Below are 18,604 nucleotides of genomic sequence, written 5' to 3' on the forward strand. Positions count from 1 at the left end.
GCCACGTGAAATGTCACACCAGGGAGCCCGGGTCGTGCCTGTGCCAGGTAGCCGAGGCCACCAGCCATCACCAACCCACGACCACTCGCACCAGGGGGAGGAGGAAGCCCTAGCTCCATTCCTCAGGTCCTCGGGCCGGCCAGAGACCGTCGCCATGGAGACGCAGGCAGCCTGGAGCCCCTCCCCCCCAGAGGCCACGCGTTTCCGCTGCGTTGGAGCTTTCTGATTGGACGGCCTCCTGGACGCTACCACACACCTCGCGCCCGCTAAGGGGTGAGGGCGGGACCTTATCCTCGTGGGACTCGCGTCCTGCCACCTGTGCATGTGGCATCTCAGGGAGAGGCCGGCTCTTCTGCCTCCCGGGGGCAAGAGAACCATTGCTCCGCCTGTGGAACCCGCGCTCTTGTCTTTCTGAGGGGAAAAAAGAAAAGGAGGGGATGGAAAAGATGGCAACGCCCCCTTCAGAGCCGATTCGGTCCCAAGATCTGGAGCACCGGAAGTGTTGGCGACGTGTCAGTGCGCCCTTCTCTAAACCTTCCCCGCCCCAGGCCACCTCTCCTATTCTGATGTGGGATTCCGGGGCGGCCTGGGCGCTGCACCCGCCACTTCCGCACGGAACCGCCGCTTCAACCGAACTCCCTCCCTCCGCGCGCGCTCCTTCTCGTGCCCGGTGGTTGGGCCGGAGCCTGGGTGCGGCCACGCCCCTTTACAAGCACACCAGCCAATAGGAGGGCCGCTCCCGGCGGGGTGGTGGGTAATTAATTAGGGCCGCGCTCTGATTGGCTGGAGCGTCCAGGCTGAGGGCTGGGCGGCGGGGTAGGTTGTTCCCGAGGTGGGAGGCGGCACCCGAGGCTGAGGAGGAGGAGGAGGAGGCCCGAGAGCGACATGTCCCGGGTTGCTGAGGCAGAACGGTCCGCGGCGCTGTTTTACTGAGGTCGGGGTCGGCCTGGCGGCCGGCCGAGGACCAGGGTCGGCAGGGGCTGCCCCCGCAGTGGTGGCCGCCATGCTGAGGCCCCGGGCAGCCGAAGCAGCCGCGGTGGCGCTTCTCCGATTGCTGCTGCTGCCGCTGCTGCTGTTGCCCGAGCTCCGGGATCCGGGGCTCGGCGTGGTCGGCGCCGCTGGGGCCGGTCTGCCCGAGAGCGTCATTTGGGCAGTCAACGCGGGCGGCGAGGCGCATGTGGACGTGCACGGGATCCACTTCCGCAAGGACCCTCTGGAAGGCCGGGTGGGCCGAGGTGAGAGCCCCTCGGCCGAGCCGTGGGATCCGGGGCCTGCGAGCGGGGCGCAGCCGGGGGGCCCTCCCCCACCCCCCGAGCCCCTTCCTCTCGACCGTGGCACTACATCCTTGGAGCGAAGTTTCTCTCTGCAGTACCCCCCAGGGACCTGGCCAGAGCCCAAGGCCCAGATCTGGCTCGAAGCTACCGAGAGCCATCGAGGCATAGAGTTGGCGAGAAGTTATATTTAGATCTCTCTCGTCCCCTCATGCCACCCAAGCAGGAAAAGTAAAGACGAGGGGTGGCCTTTTGCCTGGCACCTGGAGGCCTCGCAGGTTGTAGGTCATCGATTGCACTGCTCTACAGTACGACGGTTCCCGATAGACTCTTGCCCACCCCATAAATCGGCCGCTTTCCGTGCCCTGTCTCTCGGGAGTGGGGCTTGATTCCTAGCCAGAATAGCAGAGAATCTTCGAAGGGGATGGTCCGGGAAAGTTTGACCGTGGCATCCTCCCCTACCTTCCTTTGGAATTTGTATGCTTAAAAGTAAAAAGCCGCCCGTCCTGCCTGTGCGGTCAACCTTTGTAAGGTTTGAGTGACGCCCTCTCCTCCCCTGGCTAACCCTGAGAAGCATGATTCTAGTTGAGGGGGGAAAGTGCTTGAGACTTAACCGATGAAGCAACAGTTCACAGTGTCAGTATGGGCGTTGCTAGGGCAGTTGGTTAAAAATACAGGTTCCTGGGCCTTGCTGGAAGTCCTGTAGACTAGCTGGGACTCAGGGTTCTGCAGCAGGCGCTTCGGCTATAGGTTACCCCCAATCCAGCCTTTGGGAAAAACAGCTTTAGATTCTTCTACTAAGTAGGATTGAAAAACAGGTTGCAGAAGCAAATTCTGGGGGCTAGAGAGATGGCGCAACGGTTAAAAGCATTGATTGCCCTTCCAGAGGACCCGGGTTTGATTCCCAGCACCCGGATGGTAGCTCACAACTGTCTGCAGCTCCAGTTCCAGGGTGTCCAGTGCTGCCTTGTGACCTCCGTGGTCGCCAGACATACATGTGCACAGACACGTGCAAGCATAATACCATACACATAAAGCTTCTTAAAAAGGTATTTTTTTGTTTCATGTTCTGGGAGACTGATGCTGTTTACTGGATGTAGAAGCCACCAAGTTGGTGATAGGCCTTTCTAAACAACTAGGAGGCAGCATCTTTATCCAGTGTCTGTATGTGGCGCTTGACTTTGCTGAAGGGTTCTACTTAGTTTCTCCCAATTTCTGTGTCCTGATAGTTGTGTGTGTTACCTGGGTGTGGCGACACCCACCTGTAATCTCAGCACTTGGAAGGCAGTGGCAGGCGGATCCCTGAGAGTTGAACAAAGCCAGCCTGGTCTACATAGGGAGTTCCAGGTCAGCCAGAAATCCAGGGCTACATTGAGAAAGTGTGTCTAACAAAACAGACAAAAGTTTACTGCTTTCATACATGTGAGGGTCTTGGCACAGGGGGCTGTTTCTGAAGTTCTGTGTCCTGGAATTTGTTTCGGCCTGGCATGTAGGTCCCAGGAACCTGGTTTCCGCTGAGTCAGGGCTCTAGGTTGTGGCAGCCAAGGCCAGACTTTGTAGCAGCAGGTCGTTGCTGCCTCCTTTGTGGACTGTTCCTCTTTCTTCATGGTTGTGGGTAGAGGAAGGAGCCCCTGAGGAAACCAGACAGTTGGTGGACTTTGCCTCTTGAGATAACAGTGGTGAGGGCAGTGTGCAGATGGTTTCTTGCGTTTAGACACCAGCTTTACCCGGGCTCCATTGTCCCACTAGCTCCCCAGTACAGACCATGAGAGTGGCTGGGACGCCCAGGCTTAGTCCTTAGCGGCTGCTCTTGCTCAGAGACTCTTGAGTTTTACGTGGCCGGTGCAGGTGGCTTAGTTGTTTTGGCCTAGTCAGCAACCAGCCAAGCTCTCCTGTCCTTAGCTTGTAGTTCCTTAGGGGCAGGCGCATGAGAGAGCAAGTGAATGAGAGTGAGAGCGTCTGTGTCTGTGTGTGTCTGTCTGTCGAGGTTGGAGTGGGAAATTGGAGCAAATACAATGACATGAGGCCTACAGACTTCACAGTGGAGTCCCATTTTGGACACTAGCATGTGGAGCGATGTAGAAATGAAGGTCTTCTGCCCCAGGCCGCAGGCTCTTCTGGATGTGAGCGGCACTCAGGCAGGGGTAGGAAGCATGGGTGGTTGGGTTAGCAGCTGTGGGCTGGGCCAGCGGGTCCCTGAGGGTCGTGTTTCCTGGCCTTAGGTCTGGGCCTCAGATAAGTTAGGCTTGCACTGAGCAGCCTGCTTTCTGTACCTTCTGTGCCAAGGGGAGCGCAGCTGTTCACACTGCCTGCCTTCTCAGTGACCAGGGTGCCCCTTAGTTGGAGACCCTTGTCTGTGCAGCTATTTATGGTGGTTACAGGAGGCACTGGCATGTTTCCTTTCTTTTTCCTCGTGGTTGTAATGCTGTTCGCAGCATGCTGAGGAAAGTTCATTTTCTACTAAGTGAATTCAGGTATTTGTTGCCAAAATAGTCCAGATAAGAGTTTGTCCTGATCTTGAACTTGCTGTTTCTCTCATTTTCTTTGTGGTTCAACATTCTTGCAACTGAGTGGCCTAGGGCACGCAATGGCTTGTGATTCCAAAGGCACTTCATAATGTTTATTGAATTTCATTTCTGCCTTGGGATAGCTAGTGTTCACAGTCTGGACAAGGCATGTTATAGCTGTGTGCCTCAGGTCAACAGTTGAGTGCACTACTATAGAAAATTTGGCATATTAGACATTCTGGGGTGTGTGTGGCTTTTTTGTTGTTGGTTTTGAGACAAGGGACATTACCCAGGTTAGCCCCAGACTTACCATGTAGCCTAGGTTAAATTCCTGCCTACCCTGCCTTTACCTCCCCGGTGCTGGGCTTGCAGGGTTGTGCCACGAGGCCTGGCTTTCCAGGCTTTTGGTTTGGTCACCTGTTGTGACTAGACCTTACCTTTTAGCTAAGGGCACAGAGAGCTTGGCTTGGCTTAGGGGGAACTTCCTTTCATAGAGATTCCTGCTAGAACTCAGGGCTGGAGGGCCTTGTCTGCTGCCCTGAGCCTGTCTTCCCTCTGCGGGCACTGCTGTCCTGAGGGGGGCAAAGTGCCGTTCTCTCCTTTTACATGCACTACAAGTGGTCAGCTCCTGTGTCCAGAGGGCTGAGCCTGTCAGGTGACTTACTGCTTAACCCTTTCTTGGGGAGCCTTTTGGCTAAGGAAGGATTTGGCCTTGAGGAGGTGGTAAGAGCATGGGAGAGAGTAAGGGAGATGGGAGGGAGAGGGAGGGCAGTGGGGAGCCCATCGGCCGTTGCTGCCTGCTCTGCCTGTGGCCCTAAGGCTTGTTCCTACTAAAAGGAGTGCTTCTGTGGGCCTCCCAAAGACTGGGGGTTTACAGGGGGATTTAGGGCCTAAATCCCCCTCTGTCATGGGGTTATTCACTAGAAACTAACCTTAGTTAAAAAAAATGATTGAGAAAAGAATCTAGTGGTCAGGGGCCTAGAAGAAGCAATTCATTTGTTTGTTTTGAAGCAGGGTCTCACTCTGGTCCAGACCTTGGTCTTGTGGCAGTCCTCCAGTGCTGGCATTGGGTGTGAGCCGCGGTGCTTGGCGCTCTGTGGGGGGTCTTACCTGCCATACAAAGTTCATGCTCACCTCTGCTGCAGGTCTCTAACTCATTTCATTGCCTCCTTTTTCTTTTGGCCGTTTCCTTATTTATTATTTATTTTGTTTTTTGTTTTTTGTTTTTTTCGAGACAAAGTCTCTCTATGTTAGCCTTGGCTGTCCTGGACTCACTTTGTAGACCAGGCTGGCCTCAAACTCACAGTGATCCACCTGCCTCTGCCTCCGAGTGCTGGGATTACAGGCGTGTGCCACTGCCATCTGTCTTATTTCCTTATTTATTAGGACAGGGGCTCATTGTGGAACCCTGCTTGCCTGAAACTAGCTGTGTAGAGCAGGCTGGGCCCCAGCTCCCAGCGCCTGTCCATGCCGCCTCCCAGATGCAGATGTGTACCTACAGTTTGCTGCTGTTCTCTAAACTCCCAGAGCAGAGGTATTTTATCTAGTGCTTACTGTGTGTGTCTGCCCTATGAGCATTCCTATGTGTTTTTCCTTGGTCTCCATGTAGGACACTCTATCTCACGCTCACACAGTCCTATGTAGTGAGTGATAGCCCCATTCCGTAGTTGAGGAAATGGACCTAAAACAAAAACAGCTAGTTCAGCATCACTTAGTAGGTGACAGGGCCAGGATTCAAATCCAGGCCTGTTTTACTCTAAAGCTGGGTTGAATTTTCCGATAGGCCCGGCTACCCTGTTGTCTAGAGCTAAGCAGTACCAGATACATCAGCTATACTTTGGCCTCCTTCCTTTCTGGTTTACTGAGCTGTATTGCATCATCTTTAGCAATGTGCTGACTGTCCCACTCCCCCGGACACACAGGGTTTCTCTGTGTAGTTCTGGCTGTCTTGGATTCACTTTGTAGACCAGGCTGGCCTGGAACTCACAGAGATCCGCCTGTCTGTGCCTCGTGAGTGCTGGGATTAAAGGTGTGCGCCTCCATGCCTGGCCCCTTTGTCTTAAAGAAACCTGTTTAGCTGTCAGTGTATAAAGGCTAATGAGGAAGAAATGCCTTTTTTTTTTCCCCTATTCTGTCTCTTAGAACTTTGTGGCAAATCTCTTAGGAGAGCTACTTGGGGCTTAAAGAGAGAACAGTTGAAAGTAATCCCAGAGTGTTTAGCTCTGGTTCCCATGGCTGTCTTCTTAGCTGTGGAACCACGACTGCTGCAGGCAATTCAGAGGCTTCAGTTCAGTGAGGGGGAAGAAAAAGGTCCACACATGCACAGCATTTTCTGTGGATCTATAAATGAAATCTAGCTAATGCTCCAAGTTTGCACGAGTCCAGCCCTCCTGGGAAAAGGAAATTCTTAGCACTCAGTTGAAAGAGGAATAGGCTTTTAGGCTGCATAGGTGTGTGTTCTGGAGCTTTTGAGCTTGGGAGGGATTGAGGGTGTGTTAGCCCCACATCCTTTGTGAGCTGGGCTTTGATTTCCTGAGGACATACAGGGAGAAGAGTCTAAAGACAAAACTACAGTGAGTTTCCTGTCCCATTGTCTCATGCGTGCATCTGATCACAAGGCTAATGTCACTTACAGGAACTGTTAACAGTTATGTTTATTTTTTGAGGGCTTGACCTTAGCCACTGGGCCTTGTAGTTCATCTTTCACCTTTCACCGGGCTCTCTGCTTTGAAATGATGATCTGGAGGATAGAGCTCTGCGGAGTGAGTCAGAGGCGCTCAGACACGTTCAGGGTGGATGGCTATGTCTGATCTGCCATTGTCAAAGATCAGGTGCCAGGTGTCTTCAGAGTCACATGTTCAAGTGGAAGGTGGTCTTAAAGTCTTCAGTTCATGCTGAGAAAAGGCATGTTCCTGTCTAGTTTGGGAAGGGATTTTAAGGAACGCTGAGGATCCTCATTGTGTGCGTAGGCTGAAAGAACCAATTGTTCTCGTCAGGATGCATGAGTGTTCATCCCTTGGGACTGGAGGACGGCATGTCATCTATGGAAAGACCCTAGTCTAGTGTGCTTGTGGAGAAAGGCACAACTTGTCACCAGGAGGGCTGAGGGCTGCAGAGGCTCTCCTTCACCTTTGTCATCATCTGAGAAGTGGGAAGTTGGCTTCTTGAGCCTTGAGCATCTTAAGGCAGCCACTGTTGTAGCAGAGCGCTGTGGTCCTCAGTGCGGCTGGCCCTGCTGCTGTGCAGGTACTTTAGTCTAGTTTCTTCAGGCCTGCACCAAGTGCTGCCAATGTAGAGCCTGGCTAGGACTTTTCTCCTGTTGGTTTAGGAGCAGGGAGGTGGAGTTTTGCGTCTGTAAGAAGGTAGACCATTGCATCAGAGGAAGCTGCAGAGCACCTTCCCCTCTTTTTACAAGTCTGTTCTTCTTTTTTAGCTTAGGAAAAGTTTTTGAATGAAAGTTTTGAAAAAACGAAAAGCACAGCTAGTATACTATTTGTAGTAAAGACAAATAAAAAAATGACTTTCCTGACCAGATAATCCTGTTTGGTTGAGACTGAGAAAACCTCATTTGACTGATGATGGTTGCGGCTGTCCCTGTATTCAGGCGGCTCTCTCTGAAGTTCCTCCTCCTCCTCCTCTTCCTCTTCTTCTTCCTCCTCTTCTTTTTTCTTCTTTCTTCTTCTTTGCAGTATTTCACTCCCTTTACATCAAGAACCAGATTCATTTATTTCCATCCTTTTCCAGCATGCCTGGGAAGCAATTGTAATGATCCGTTGAAGTAATGACTGTTTGGTTTCGTTGATGTTTCCCTTTCCTGTCGGTAGCTGTCTGATTGTCTTTGTGTGTGCTTTCTTTGGACAGGTGCATACCGGGTGCTCCTTCTAATGGAAGAGTGAGTTAGTATTGTCCTGGAAATACCCCTGGGGGCTCTAAGGATCTCTGCTCCCTATGTCTTGCCTCTGATGTGCTTTCGCTTGCTGTTTGCCCTCAGCCTCAGACTATGGCATGAAACTGCCAATCCTACGCTCCAACCCTGAGGACCAGATCCTGTATCAGACAGAGCGGTACAACGAGGAGACCTTCGGCTATGAAGTGCCCGTCAAGGAGGAGGGGGACTACGTGCTGGTGTTGAAATTTGCTGAGGTTTACTTCGCACAGTCTCAGCAGAAGGTGAGGCGTGCTCAGGACCCTCTATGGCTAGTGGCACATGGCTGCTTTTGAACAGTTGGGTACTCTGAGGCCAAAGCAGAGACCTGGGACCCTCCTACCGGAGAGGAGCTGTGTCCCCTTGCCCATTGGTTGTACCTGTCTTGGGGCTGGTAACAAGCTTGGTCCTTTGGGGAGCCTCCTTGATCCCTATGCCCTGTGTCCTTTGCTGTGAGTGGCTCCTCTTTTCCCTGGAAGGCCAGTGTGGAACCTCCTTGGCAGGAAAGGACAGTGGTTTTGATTTGGCTTGGGTGAAAGACTTCAGCCACCCTGGAGTCTATCCAGAGCCGTAAGTTATGAAGCCCAAGCAGGCACATAGAGTCTGATTTCCTGAAGGGATGTGAAGCTGCTGGTGTTAACATTTTCTTTCTTTCTTTCTTAACCCTGGAAGGTGTTTGATGTCCGGTTAAATGGCCATGTTGTGGTGAAGGACTTGGACATCTTTGAGCGTGTCGGGCACAGCACAGCTCACGATGAAATCATCCCCATGAGCATCAGAAAGGGGAAGCTGAGCGTGCAAGGGGAGGTGTCGACCTTCACGGGGAAGCTCTACATTGAGTTTGTCAAGGTAACCATCCCAGCGCCTCGTCGGAGGGAGGCGGGAAGGGGCTGCTGCCGTGTGGCTGACTGTGCTTTCCCATTTCCTAGGGGTACTACGACAACCCCAAAGTGTGTGCACTTTACATCATGGCTGGGACAGTGGACGGTAAGTCAGGGTGTTTGCTTTTTGCTTCTTGACTAGTGCTGAAGGAAATGGCTGAGGAACGCTTGAGATAATTTAGCTGGCCTTCATTTTGGAAATACTAAAAGCCAAATTATGTGGAATTCAGTCAGACAGATAATGACAAAGTGTTATGTGGTTATGGCCACAAAGGGTTAAAGTTAGACCTGTGTTCATACCATTTAACCAACAGTTTGTCTTTGCCAAAAAATAAATAAAAAATTTTCCTTAAGCTGGGCATGGTGGCTAGCCTAGCCTCTTTGACAATGCATTTTCTTTTTTTTTTTTTTTAAGATTTATTGGGGGGGGCGGTTATTGGCCGAGCGGTGGTGGTGCACACCTTTAATCCCAGCATTTGGGAGGCAGAGGCAGGTGGGTCGCTGTGAGTTTGAGGCCAGCCTGGTCTACAAAAGCGAGCCCAGGACAGTCAAAGCTACACAGAGAAACCCTGTCTTGAAGGAAAAAATAAAAATAAAAACATTTATTTATTTATTATGTACATAGTGTTCTGTCTGCATGTGTGCCTGTACTCCAGAAAAGGGTACCAAATGTCATTATAGATGGTTATGAGCCACCATGTGGTGCTGTGACTTGGACTCAGGACCTCTGGAAGAGCAGATAGTGCTCTTAACCTTTGTACCATCTCTCCAGCCCATTTGACAAGTTCTTTTTTTTTTGGTTTCTCAAGACATGGTTTCTCTGTGTGGCCTTGGCTGTCCTAGATTCACTTTGTATACCAGGCTGGCCTCACACTTACAGAGATCCGCCTGCCTCTGCCTCCCTGAGTGCTGGGATTAAAGGCTTGCGCCACCATGCTGGGTCCATTTGAGAAATTCTCAACTGGCCTATGAATTGGGACTAATAATGGTTCCTCTTGTGGAACTTGACCATTTTTCACTCATTCACAATTACCTGGAGGCAGGCAAGGTCGCTAATTAGGTAAGCACACCTGCTGCTAAGTTTGATCCCCAGGACCCACATGGCAGAAGGATAGAACCGAGTCCCACAAGTTGTCCTCTGACCTCTACCACGGTGGGGCTCAAGCTCATGTGCGCGCACACAATGTGCTAGAATTACCTGAAATATGTCTAAGTTCCATTTGAGGGGTAGCCTCTAGTCCTTTGGAGAAAGAGGCAAAAGTAGGAGTCCCTGTGGGGTTGGTGCACTGCCTAGAGATAAAGTTCATTTGGTAATATCTCCTTGACTTCGGAATTCTGCCTTATATATTTCTTGCTCAGGGTCCTGGTTACCCTGGACCACCAGCTTCCCAACTGATTTTTGCAAAGAAAACTTGTATCTTACTCATTCTCCTCCATCTTTTCTTTGTGCTGTTTCTTGTCTTGAGTAAATGGATAGATAGTCTTTTAATTTTTTTAGACATATTTTATGTGTATAAGGTGTGTGTGTGTGTGTGTGTGTGTGTGTGTGTGTGTGTGTGTTATATGCACCACGTGTGCAATGCTCTCAGAGCTCAGAAGAGAAACTAGACTTGCAGCTATGCATGGCTGTTAGCCACCATGCGGGTGCAAGGAACTGAAGTTAGGTCTACTGCAAGAGCAGCCGGGTCTCTTAACCATGGAGCTGTTCCTTTAGCCCTGACCTCGTGTTCTATCTTCCCTTCCTGCTCAGTGCGCATATGTGACTTTTAGGCAGGTAATATTTTACACCGAGCTCTGCTTGAGCTCCTTAGGAGTCAGGACAGAGGTGCAGCGAGGCTGGGAGCCAGAGCCTAATGGATTAGCCCTTCAGTATCTGAATCAAAAGGAATATGGACTTAGAGAAGGAAGAAGAGGCTTTGAAATAAGTTTTAATGTCCTTGCCTAATGTGGGCCTCTTGGAGCTTTGAAGACGTGAGGCAGGAAGGGGTGATAACCTCCCTGTGGGGAAGGTGCTGCACTACTTTTTTAGTAGAATCTGAACGTGACTGTGTTCCCTGCCCTACTGTTAGGTTAGGGCCAGTTTACTCCTCCCTGTGTGGACCCTGAATACATCACAGGGTTCTGGGTCTCTGCTGTGGCTCATCTACTGCTCTGAATACTCTCACGTAAATGCTGTGGGTCCTAGTGTACTCAAAAGGCATTTTCTTTCTTCTGTTAGATGTACCAAAGCTGCAGCCTCATCCAGGATTGGAGAAGAAGGAAGAGGAGGAGGAGGAGGAAGAATATGATGAGGGGTCTAATCTCAAAAGACAGACGAACAAGAACAGGGTGCAGTCAGGCCCCCGAACACCCAGCCCCTACGCCTCGGACAACAGCAGCCTCATGTTTCCTATCTTGGTGGCCTTCGGGGTGTTCATTCCAACCCTGTTCTGCCTCTGCCGGCTGTGAGAGCAAATGGCCATCCTCAGCAGGGCGGGGCGGGGAGGAGACCAGACCTGCTGACTTCTGTGTTATCACAGTGTTAGGCAAAACAGAGAGCAAACACACACACACACACACACACACACACACACACACACACACACACACACACCACCATACCACACACACATACAACGTACACGCATACATGCAAGAAGAAGCAGAATGAGTTGGGCAGCCAGCCCCGCCCCCCACTGATCCCAGAGCTGCTCAGTCCCACCCTGCTCCTTGTGGCTGGCCCCAGCTCCATCTCTGGGGTACTTAGGTGAGTGGGCCCTTCCTCTCCAAGGACCCTCATTAAAGACCTAGGACAGAGGACTCTGAACTCCGAGCAGTCACAGTTCCTATTTTTTTAGGTTAGACATTAACAAACAGCAGGGAGATGTCACATAACCTGGAAAGACCACACTGGGAGTTTGGGTGTGTTCTGAGTTTATGTCCAGATGTGATTTCAGAAGTTATGGTGTTCAAAATATGTGTGTGGAGGCAAATAAGTTGGATGGTCCAGACAAAGGGAAAAAGAAGAAAGCCAGCACTTCCTTACTTAGAAGCCTTTCTGGTTGTGGTATTGATGGCTCCACCTCAAGTGTCTCCATTGTCACCTCTCATCTCCTTGATGTGTGCCAGTTAGAGGACTGTCTGCTCTCCAAGACGACCAGTGTGTGTCAGGTCCTCAGATCACCTAGCTTATTACTATAACAAATCATTTTGATTTCAGTGCCTGTTGAGGATCTTGATTTTTCTCTTAATCTGGTTCATTTGAAATTGCTTCTTACTTCTCACTCTCAACCATAGAGCTAAGTTATTGTCAAACATGGGCAGGAGGCAGGGGGTTAGAGTGCTCTCTCTTGAGTGTCTTACCCTCCACCACCTCACCTTGTTGGTACCTCCCTCCCTGAGTCCCTGACCCAGCAGCTCCCACTGGCTCCTCCATAGGGTCTCGCTGCCAGGGGACAGGGATGCTTTCCAGCCTGCAGCAACAGAACACTTGACCTTAAAAGTCTCTTCTGGTCTTTGGATTAGAAAAGGCTTATGTTAGCAACCTCAGAGACTTGAGCCCTGCTAAGTGACTGATCACTGTTTAGAATGTCCAGAATCTGATGTTCGTTTATCCCGTGTCTTCTGTCCTCCTTCAGCTGGTTTGGGTTTATGCCTAGAGTTGCCCCAAAGAACTAAGACTGGATGCAGCAGCCCAGCTGTTTTTCTTACCCGTTGATCATAATAGTACGCTCTGCTGCCCTCTCATCCCGTACCCACGTAGCAGTCACATCCCTTCACTATGGGACTGACAGGACTCCTAGTCAGCTGTGGTTCTGCAGGCTCTGGATGTCTAACTTTAGCATCAAAGTGTCTGTCTCAAATTCCCAGTAAACACCTTTGTAGGGGGTGAAGTTTCCGTGTCCTCCATCTTTCTTTTGGTCACCTTCATCTGTTTGTCAGTTAAGACGCAGTGAGGGACAACCCGGCTGAGGTAAAAGGGATTTTCTAGGTCAGAGGCAGCAGGATTTGCCTCAGCCTGAGTTGGAGTGGCATAGAGTCTCAGGCCAGGCCCATGTTTCGGAAGGTGTTTAACTTTTGAGTTTGCCTTATCAGATATTTGAGCTATGTGACAAAGTAAGAGGCTTAAGGGCCATATCTTGACTTTGGCTCCTAATGATGACTCCAGGCCAGCACTTAGTCATTTGAGAACTGTCCTCTTATTTTCTCTGTGACTTCTGCTGACCCTAGGGTACTGAGTTGGCAACTGGAGGGCTGTGGCCTGAGGTTGCTGTCAGGAGCACTTCCTGGAGTGCTTGCAAAGTTCCTGCTTCTACAGGATGAGGTACTGGTATGGTCTGGGGACCACCTGCCTAGGGCAACAGATGTGCTGACTGGTGGGGCTGCTGACAGTGGTTTGCTTCCTGGTCCATTGCTGTTTACAGACCTGTGGGGCACTGTCAGCAGATTAAACAAGATGGAGAAGAGCTGTCTCCATGTTGCCTTGTTTGCCTGGGTCTCTGAGGAAGGAGGGGTCCTGCCTCCTCACCCCAACTCATCCCTTTGGTGACTCAGAGTCTCAGAAGGAAACCCTGGCTCCTGGGGCCGTTTCCTAATGGTACTGTAAGCCAAGCAGCCCGGCTCCTGCCTCTGTTTCCAAGCCCACCCCTTCCCGTAGGGATAGGGATGGGTGCTTTCCTCTCTAGTTGTGTCCAAACGGGAAGGAACATCTTTCTGTAGCTAACAAAAACTAAAAGGAAGTGAGGAAACAGAAGGAAAGGAGTCTGGTGGGGGCTGGGGTACACCCCCTAAGCCAAGCCTGCCCAGCTAGTGAGAGCTGCTGAGAGCTGGCCACAGCTAGCTCATAATGCTGAACTTGAAAGCTTTTTTTTTTTCCCTCCTCCAAGATGATGTAGTAGGTACATGAGGTTTAGGTTAAAGGGGCTGGGTGGGGCACGCTTATTTTTATTTTTGTATTGTGTGTGTCAAGAGTTACTCCATTGTTCATTTTGCTTTTTGCACTGTTTGTTCCCCTCTCTGTGTTTTGAGCTAGTGCAAGGAGTTTGCCTGGGATTGGAAGCTGTGAGTGGTGCCGGTTAGGGAGTTAGTTGGGCAGGAGAGGCTCAGGTTTTCTGTTTGAGTTTTACTCTGCCCCAGGATTTTAGAGCCCACTGATCCAGCCTGCAGAGAAAAAGATTGGAGCAGAGAGCTCCTTTTTGCCAGAGGTGTGGTCCTTTTACCGTTTCTGGGAGTCACAAGCGAGGACAACTAGGTTGAGTCTGCAGGTCTGGCGTGGCTTCGGTCGGGGCCAGCGGCCTCCGACTGAGTTGTTTTAGTCTTATTCAGCCTGTCTTAAACATTGTGCCAAGAAGTGATTTGTGGGAGTCGTGTCTCCTAAACCTAGTCTGTCCTTCCGGAAAGTCTCCAGTCCTGAGGAGGAGCTGCTCCGGGGACGCCCACGGTCCTAACGGTTTCAAAGGTAGCCTTCAAGTGCCCGGTGTTGGAGGGGCCGCCTCTTAAAGTTGAGACCTTGTTTTCTTGTTCCCATTGAGTAGACCTCAGGCTCACATGCGCCTGCCTTGATGGGCCTGGTAAGGTTTGAGTTGTGTTTGGTGCCCGCCTGCATTCTGTGCCAGGGAGCAGTGTTAGAACTGTGGTTTGACCTCTTTCATTTTGTTGAGAAGCTTCTGTTTTAAGGAATTTCTCCTGGTCTAGAGTCTTAGCTGAGAATCTGAGAAAACAGCAGCAGTACTCCTTTTAGCTCTCAGACCCCTCTCCTTAGAAACTGGCTCACCTTGAGGAGTCCAGGGAGGGATCATGGGTTTCACTCTCCTCCCTGGGGACTGGGGAAGGACCCACCCGGGTCAGCACAGTGCCTTTTCCTCTCCTGCCCTGAGTCAGGCGGGCGTTCCCTCTAGACTCAGGTCTGGGCAGGGGTCCTTCAGTCCCTGTCATGGGGCTGCTTCCTTCTCACTCTCTCTCCTTGCTGGCCTCCTCTGATATAATTCAAGTGTCTTCTTGCCTTGAGGAACCTTAATGGAATTGTGGCCGCTACGTATGACACTTCCCTGTGACTCTATAAGGACCTAGGAGAGCAAGTGAGCTTTCTCAAGTGAGAGTCTAACAGACGCTCCTGCTATTAAAAGGCAGAGCTGGGGAGCTTACTTAGGGCCTCCTGCTGTGGCCTCTGAGGAAAGGGGCTCTCAGGTTAAGAGTGACTGAGAATACACAAGCAAAATTGCAGACACCCAGGATCTGCTCAGAGATTGCAGAAGAACTCTCTTCTAGGGAAGATGTAATTAGAGATCAAAGAGCACTAAGAACATTTCAAAGAAGCCTATTGCTCATGCCGGAAAGCTCAGGGTCGCTTTCTCTTCACGTGGGGATAAAACTATCTGTGCTGGACTTCACCACAGGGGAAAGGCAAGGGCTAGAGTCCATGATGGTAGATGGCTAGTGTGGCCGGTGGTCAGCTCCCAGGAGGGCCTGTCCCTTGTAGTATATGGCTTGATAAAGAGCAGATTTGGGGACTGACTGGATAGGCAGGAAAAGAACAGACTGGATCTCTTGGGACGGGCGCATCTCAGGAGTGTAAAAACAAGGGGCCAGGATTGTGCCGGCAGCCAGGGAAACAGTAGTGCCTGTTGAAGTTGGCAGAGAGAGCCTTGGCACGCTTGCATCCAGGCAGTCTTGTGCGATAGGAGCACTTAGCATTGGGAAAAGCAAGCTCCATCCTCACCTCTATTTTGAGCTTAGTGCTTTATTTCAGTATGAGAAAAAAAACAACAACAAACTGAAGTGTGCTTTCCGTCCTTTCAAAGGACAACTGTCAGGAAAGAGTTGAGGTGCCAGGTGGGAGGGAGACTTGGCAAGGAGAGATGACGTGGCAACACCAGGAAAAGAGATGTTCTTGACTCTTTTCTTCCCTGGTGTGCCATGATCCGGGGAATGAAAAGAAATTTGACCCTGGATTAGTTCCTTCTTTGGAGGCAAGGAACATTACCTTTTCACAAAGTTCCCCTGCGGTAGGATGGCTGTCCATTGTAAGCTCAAGGCAACCTCTTCAACCACTTTTGGTCCAGCCCGGCTTTTGAGAAAATCAACCCTTTCCTGCGTTGTGTGGAACCAAATATTGGAGAGAAGGCATCAGGTCCTTAGCCCCCACGGCTCCTACTCCTTCCCATCCTTCCCTTTGAGGCCAGACGGACTGGCCTCACCATCATTTACAGCAGCGTGGCGAGGTGTATTCGAGAGGCTTTGAACCTGGCTGGCCAGGGAAGCAGTAGGGGTGGACAGAGCTGTCGTTCCTTCTGGGCTGTCTCCCCTCGGGCTCTACCCCTTCCATGCCCCGCCCTACTCCCACCAAAAAGTAAAAAATCAGGATGTTTTTCACTGTCCATTGCTTTGTGTTTTAATAAACAATTTGCAGTGATACTCTGTGTTGAGATTGAACTGAAGATCGCATCAGTTAAACAGCGAGTGGCTCAGTTGTTAGCAAAACTGATAACCTGAGTTTGATCCTCAGTGTGGAAGGAGAGAACTGATCTCTGCACTGTGGTAACTCCCCACTAGATAAATAAGTGTACCCCCAAAGTAATAGTAGACAGTAATGTGGGAAAGGGGACAGGAGACCACAGAGGATTAGGCAATGATATTCTTAGCCTGGGGCTAACAAGATGGCTCAGCAAGATGGTCCTTGCTACCAAGCCTAATGTTTTATCTTAGATCCTGGAGCCCACACAGAGGAGAGAACCAGCATTCCCACAGGCTGGTGTCTGACCTCCAAACATGAACTGGCACACACTTCCCCATTGACCACCTCAACCAGCAGTGCACTCCAGGACAAGTCAAGTTCACGTGTTTTGTTTGAATCTGACTGGAATACCCAGCCCTGACTCTTCTGTTCAAAGACTTACAAAGGCTCCAGCTGTCTTCCTGTCCTGTTCCTCTACTGAGAGACAACCTACAAGCAAAGCCATAGGAGATTTCTTTTGCTTTCCCATTTCCTGGCAAGTGGAAGGCCAGAATGCAGGAAGTTTTGTTTTGTTTTGTTTTTTTCTTTCCCCTAAAATTTATCAGTCATGTTTTACAGCTGTTGGTACAAGAAGCTCAAAATGGCTTCTTCCTCAGGAAAACACCAAATGGCAGATGACACCAGTACAGCAGGAGGACCTGGGAGCCCCAGGATGAGGAGGCCGCAGAGGCTTCCTCAGAGGATTCGCAGTCTTAGGAGCTGCGGTTGTGGTGGAGGTAAAGCCGAGGACAAGGAGTGGATCCCTGTCACTAAGCCGGGCCGCCTGGTTAAGGACATGAAGATCAAGTCCTTGGAGATCTACCTGTTCTCCCTGCCCATTAAGAAATCCGAAGTTATTGACTTTTTCCTGAGCGCATCCCTAAAAGTTGAGATTCTCAAGGTCATGCCAGTGCAGAAACAAGACACAGCCTGGCCAGCTGAGCAGGTTCAAGGCTTCTGTCGCTATTGGGGACTTCAATGGTCATGTTGGTCTTGGTGTTAAGTGCTCCAAGGAGGTAGCCACTGCTATCCGAGGGGCCATCATCTAGGACAAATTTTCCATCGTCCCTGTGCGGAGAGGCTACTGGGGGAACAAGATTGACAAGCCACACACTGTTTTGTGCAAGGTGACAGGCTGCTGTGGCTCTGTATTGGTGCATCTCACTCATCCCTGCCCCCAGAAGCACTGGCATTGTCTCTGCTCCTGTGCCCAAGAAGCTACTGATGATGGCTGGTATTGATGACTACTACACATCGGCCAGGGGCTGCCACGCCGGTCACCTTCGCCAAGGCCACTTTTGATGCCATCTCCAAGACCTACAGCCACCTAACACCCAACCTCTAAAGAGACAGTGTTCACCAAGTCTCCTTATCAGGCATTCACTGCTCATCTTGTGAAAACCCACACCAGAGTCTGTTCAGAGGACCCAGGCTCTGGCTGGCTACCACATAGGGGTTTTATACAAGAAAAATAAAGTGAGTAAAGTGAGCCAGTAGTGGTGGCACACTCCTTTAATCCCAGCACTTGGGAGACAGAGGCAGACAGATCTCTGTGAGTTCGAGGCCAGCCTACTCTACAAAGCAAGTCCAGGACAGCCAAAGCTACACAGAGAAACCCTGTCTCAAACAAAACAAAACAAAACAGAAGGAAAAGTGCATTAAATCTGTTAAAAATAAATAAAAAGCTCAACATGTCAATAATTTGCTTCAGGCTGGTTAGTAAAGGGTCAAGCCATGGCTAGAGTCTGCCTTATCTACCATCAGTGCCCATATTTCTCCAGCTTTTCTAATTATAGCTCTCCTCGGGCGAGCCTTTAAAATGAGCTGGACGCTATGGCAAGCACTTTACAGATGTTACTCTGATTTCAGTTAGTGTTTCCGCTTTGAGAGTGACTGGCCCAAGGCCACACAGCAAGAAAAAACAAAAACAGGACTATTTGTTTACTTTTGTATGGGAGTGTACCCTGCATGGCTTGGGACTCACTATGTAGACCAGGCTGGCCTCCAATTCATAGAGTTCTGTCTGTTTCTTCCTCCTGAATGCTGGGATTAAAAGTATGGCCACCCAGTCAGATTGATGTGAGTTCAAGACCAGCTTGGTCTGGACAGCCAAGACTCTACAGAGAAACCCTACCTCAAAAAACCCTAAAAAATAAAAAGTGTGGCCACCATGTCTAGTCTTGGACTCGTTGTTGTTGTTGTTTTTCAAGACAAGGTTTTCTGTGTAGCCTTGGCTGTCTTGGACTTGTTTTGTAGAGCAGGCTGGCCTCCCACTCACAGTGAGCCTCCTGCCTCTGCCTCCCGAGGAGTGCTGGGATTAAAGGCGTGCGCCACCACACCCAGCCCAGAATGTTGTAATATGTCTCCAGAGCATACCCGCTATTCCTTCAAACAGGGATGGAAGTTTCTGGCTGTGTGTGATGAAGGGGGAGTTTGTCCTGCCTGCTGGGTTATCCTTTCAATGGCAGAATTCAGTACTCAGCTCTAAGAATAAAGCCGGCGTTGATGGAGTCTGTTCCCAGAGCCCACTCAAAGGTAGAGTTCTTTAC

General features: G+C 50.6%; 1 protein-coding gene across 2 annotated transcripts; it reads left to right on the top strand.

The window, feature by feature from the left end:
• Positions 1 to 792: 792 nt before the first annotated feature.
• MLEC (malectin) lies at positions 793 to 15,976 on the top strand. Of its 2 annotated transcripts, XM_084763647.1 has the most exons (5): positions 807 to 1,235; positions 7,770 to 7,948; positions 8,376 to 8,552; positions 8,633 to 8,690; positions 10,803 to 11,214. In XM_084763647.1, exons 1-5 carry the CDS (start codon positions 1,004 to 1,006, stop codon positions 11,030 to 11,032), a joined length of 876 nt encoding a protein of 291 aa, XP_084619773.1. In that variant the 5' UTR covers positions 807 to 1,003; the 3' UTR covers positions 11,033 to 11,214. The 2 variants fall into 2 exon arrangements, with proteins under 2 accessions (XP_084619774.1, XP_084619773.1); XM_084763648.1 differs by lacking the exons at positions 8,376 to 8,552; positions 8,633 to 8,690 and having other exon boundaries at positions 793 to 1,235; positions 10,803 to 15,976.
• The last annotated feature ends 2,628 nt before the right edge of the window (positions 15,977 to 18,604 follow it).

The sequence above is a fragment of the Acomys minous genome (assembly GCF_964271855.1).
Source record: "Acomys minous genome assembly, chromosome: 16".
In the NCBI taxonomy this organism is placed as follows: Eukaryota; Metazoa; Chordata; class Mammalia; order Rodentia; family Muridae; genus Acomys; species Acomys minous.

Bases quoted from the DNA above. Each gene is read 5' to 3' on its own strand.
- MLEC (XM_084763647.1), top strand. From the start codon at position 1,004: ATGCTGAGGCCCCGGGCAGCCGAAGCAGCCGCGGTGGCGCTTCTCCGA. The intron at 1,236-7,769 runs GTGAGAGCCCCT...GTTTGCCCTCAG, and splicing joins GGAAGGCCGGGTGGGCCGAG to CCTCAGACTATGGCATGAAA. The intron at 8,691-10,802 runs GTAAGTCAGGGT...TTCTTCTGTTAG, and splicing joins CATGGCTGGGACAGTGGACG to ATGTACCAAAGCTGCAGCCT.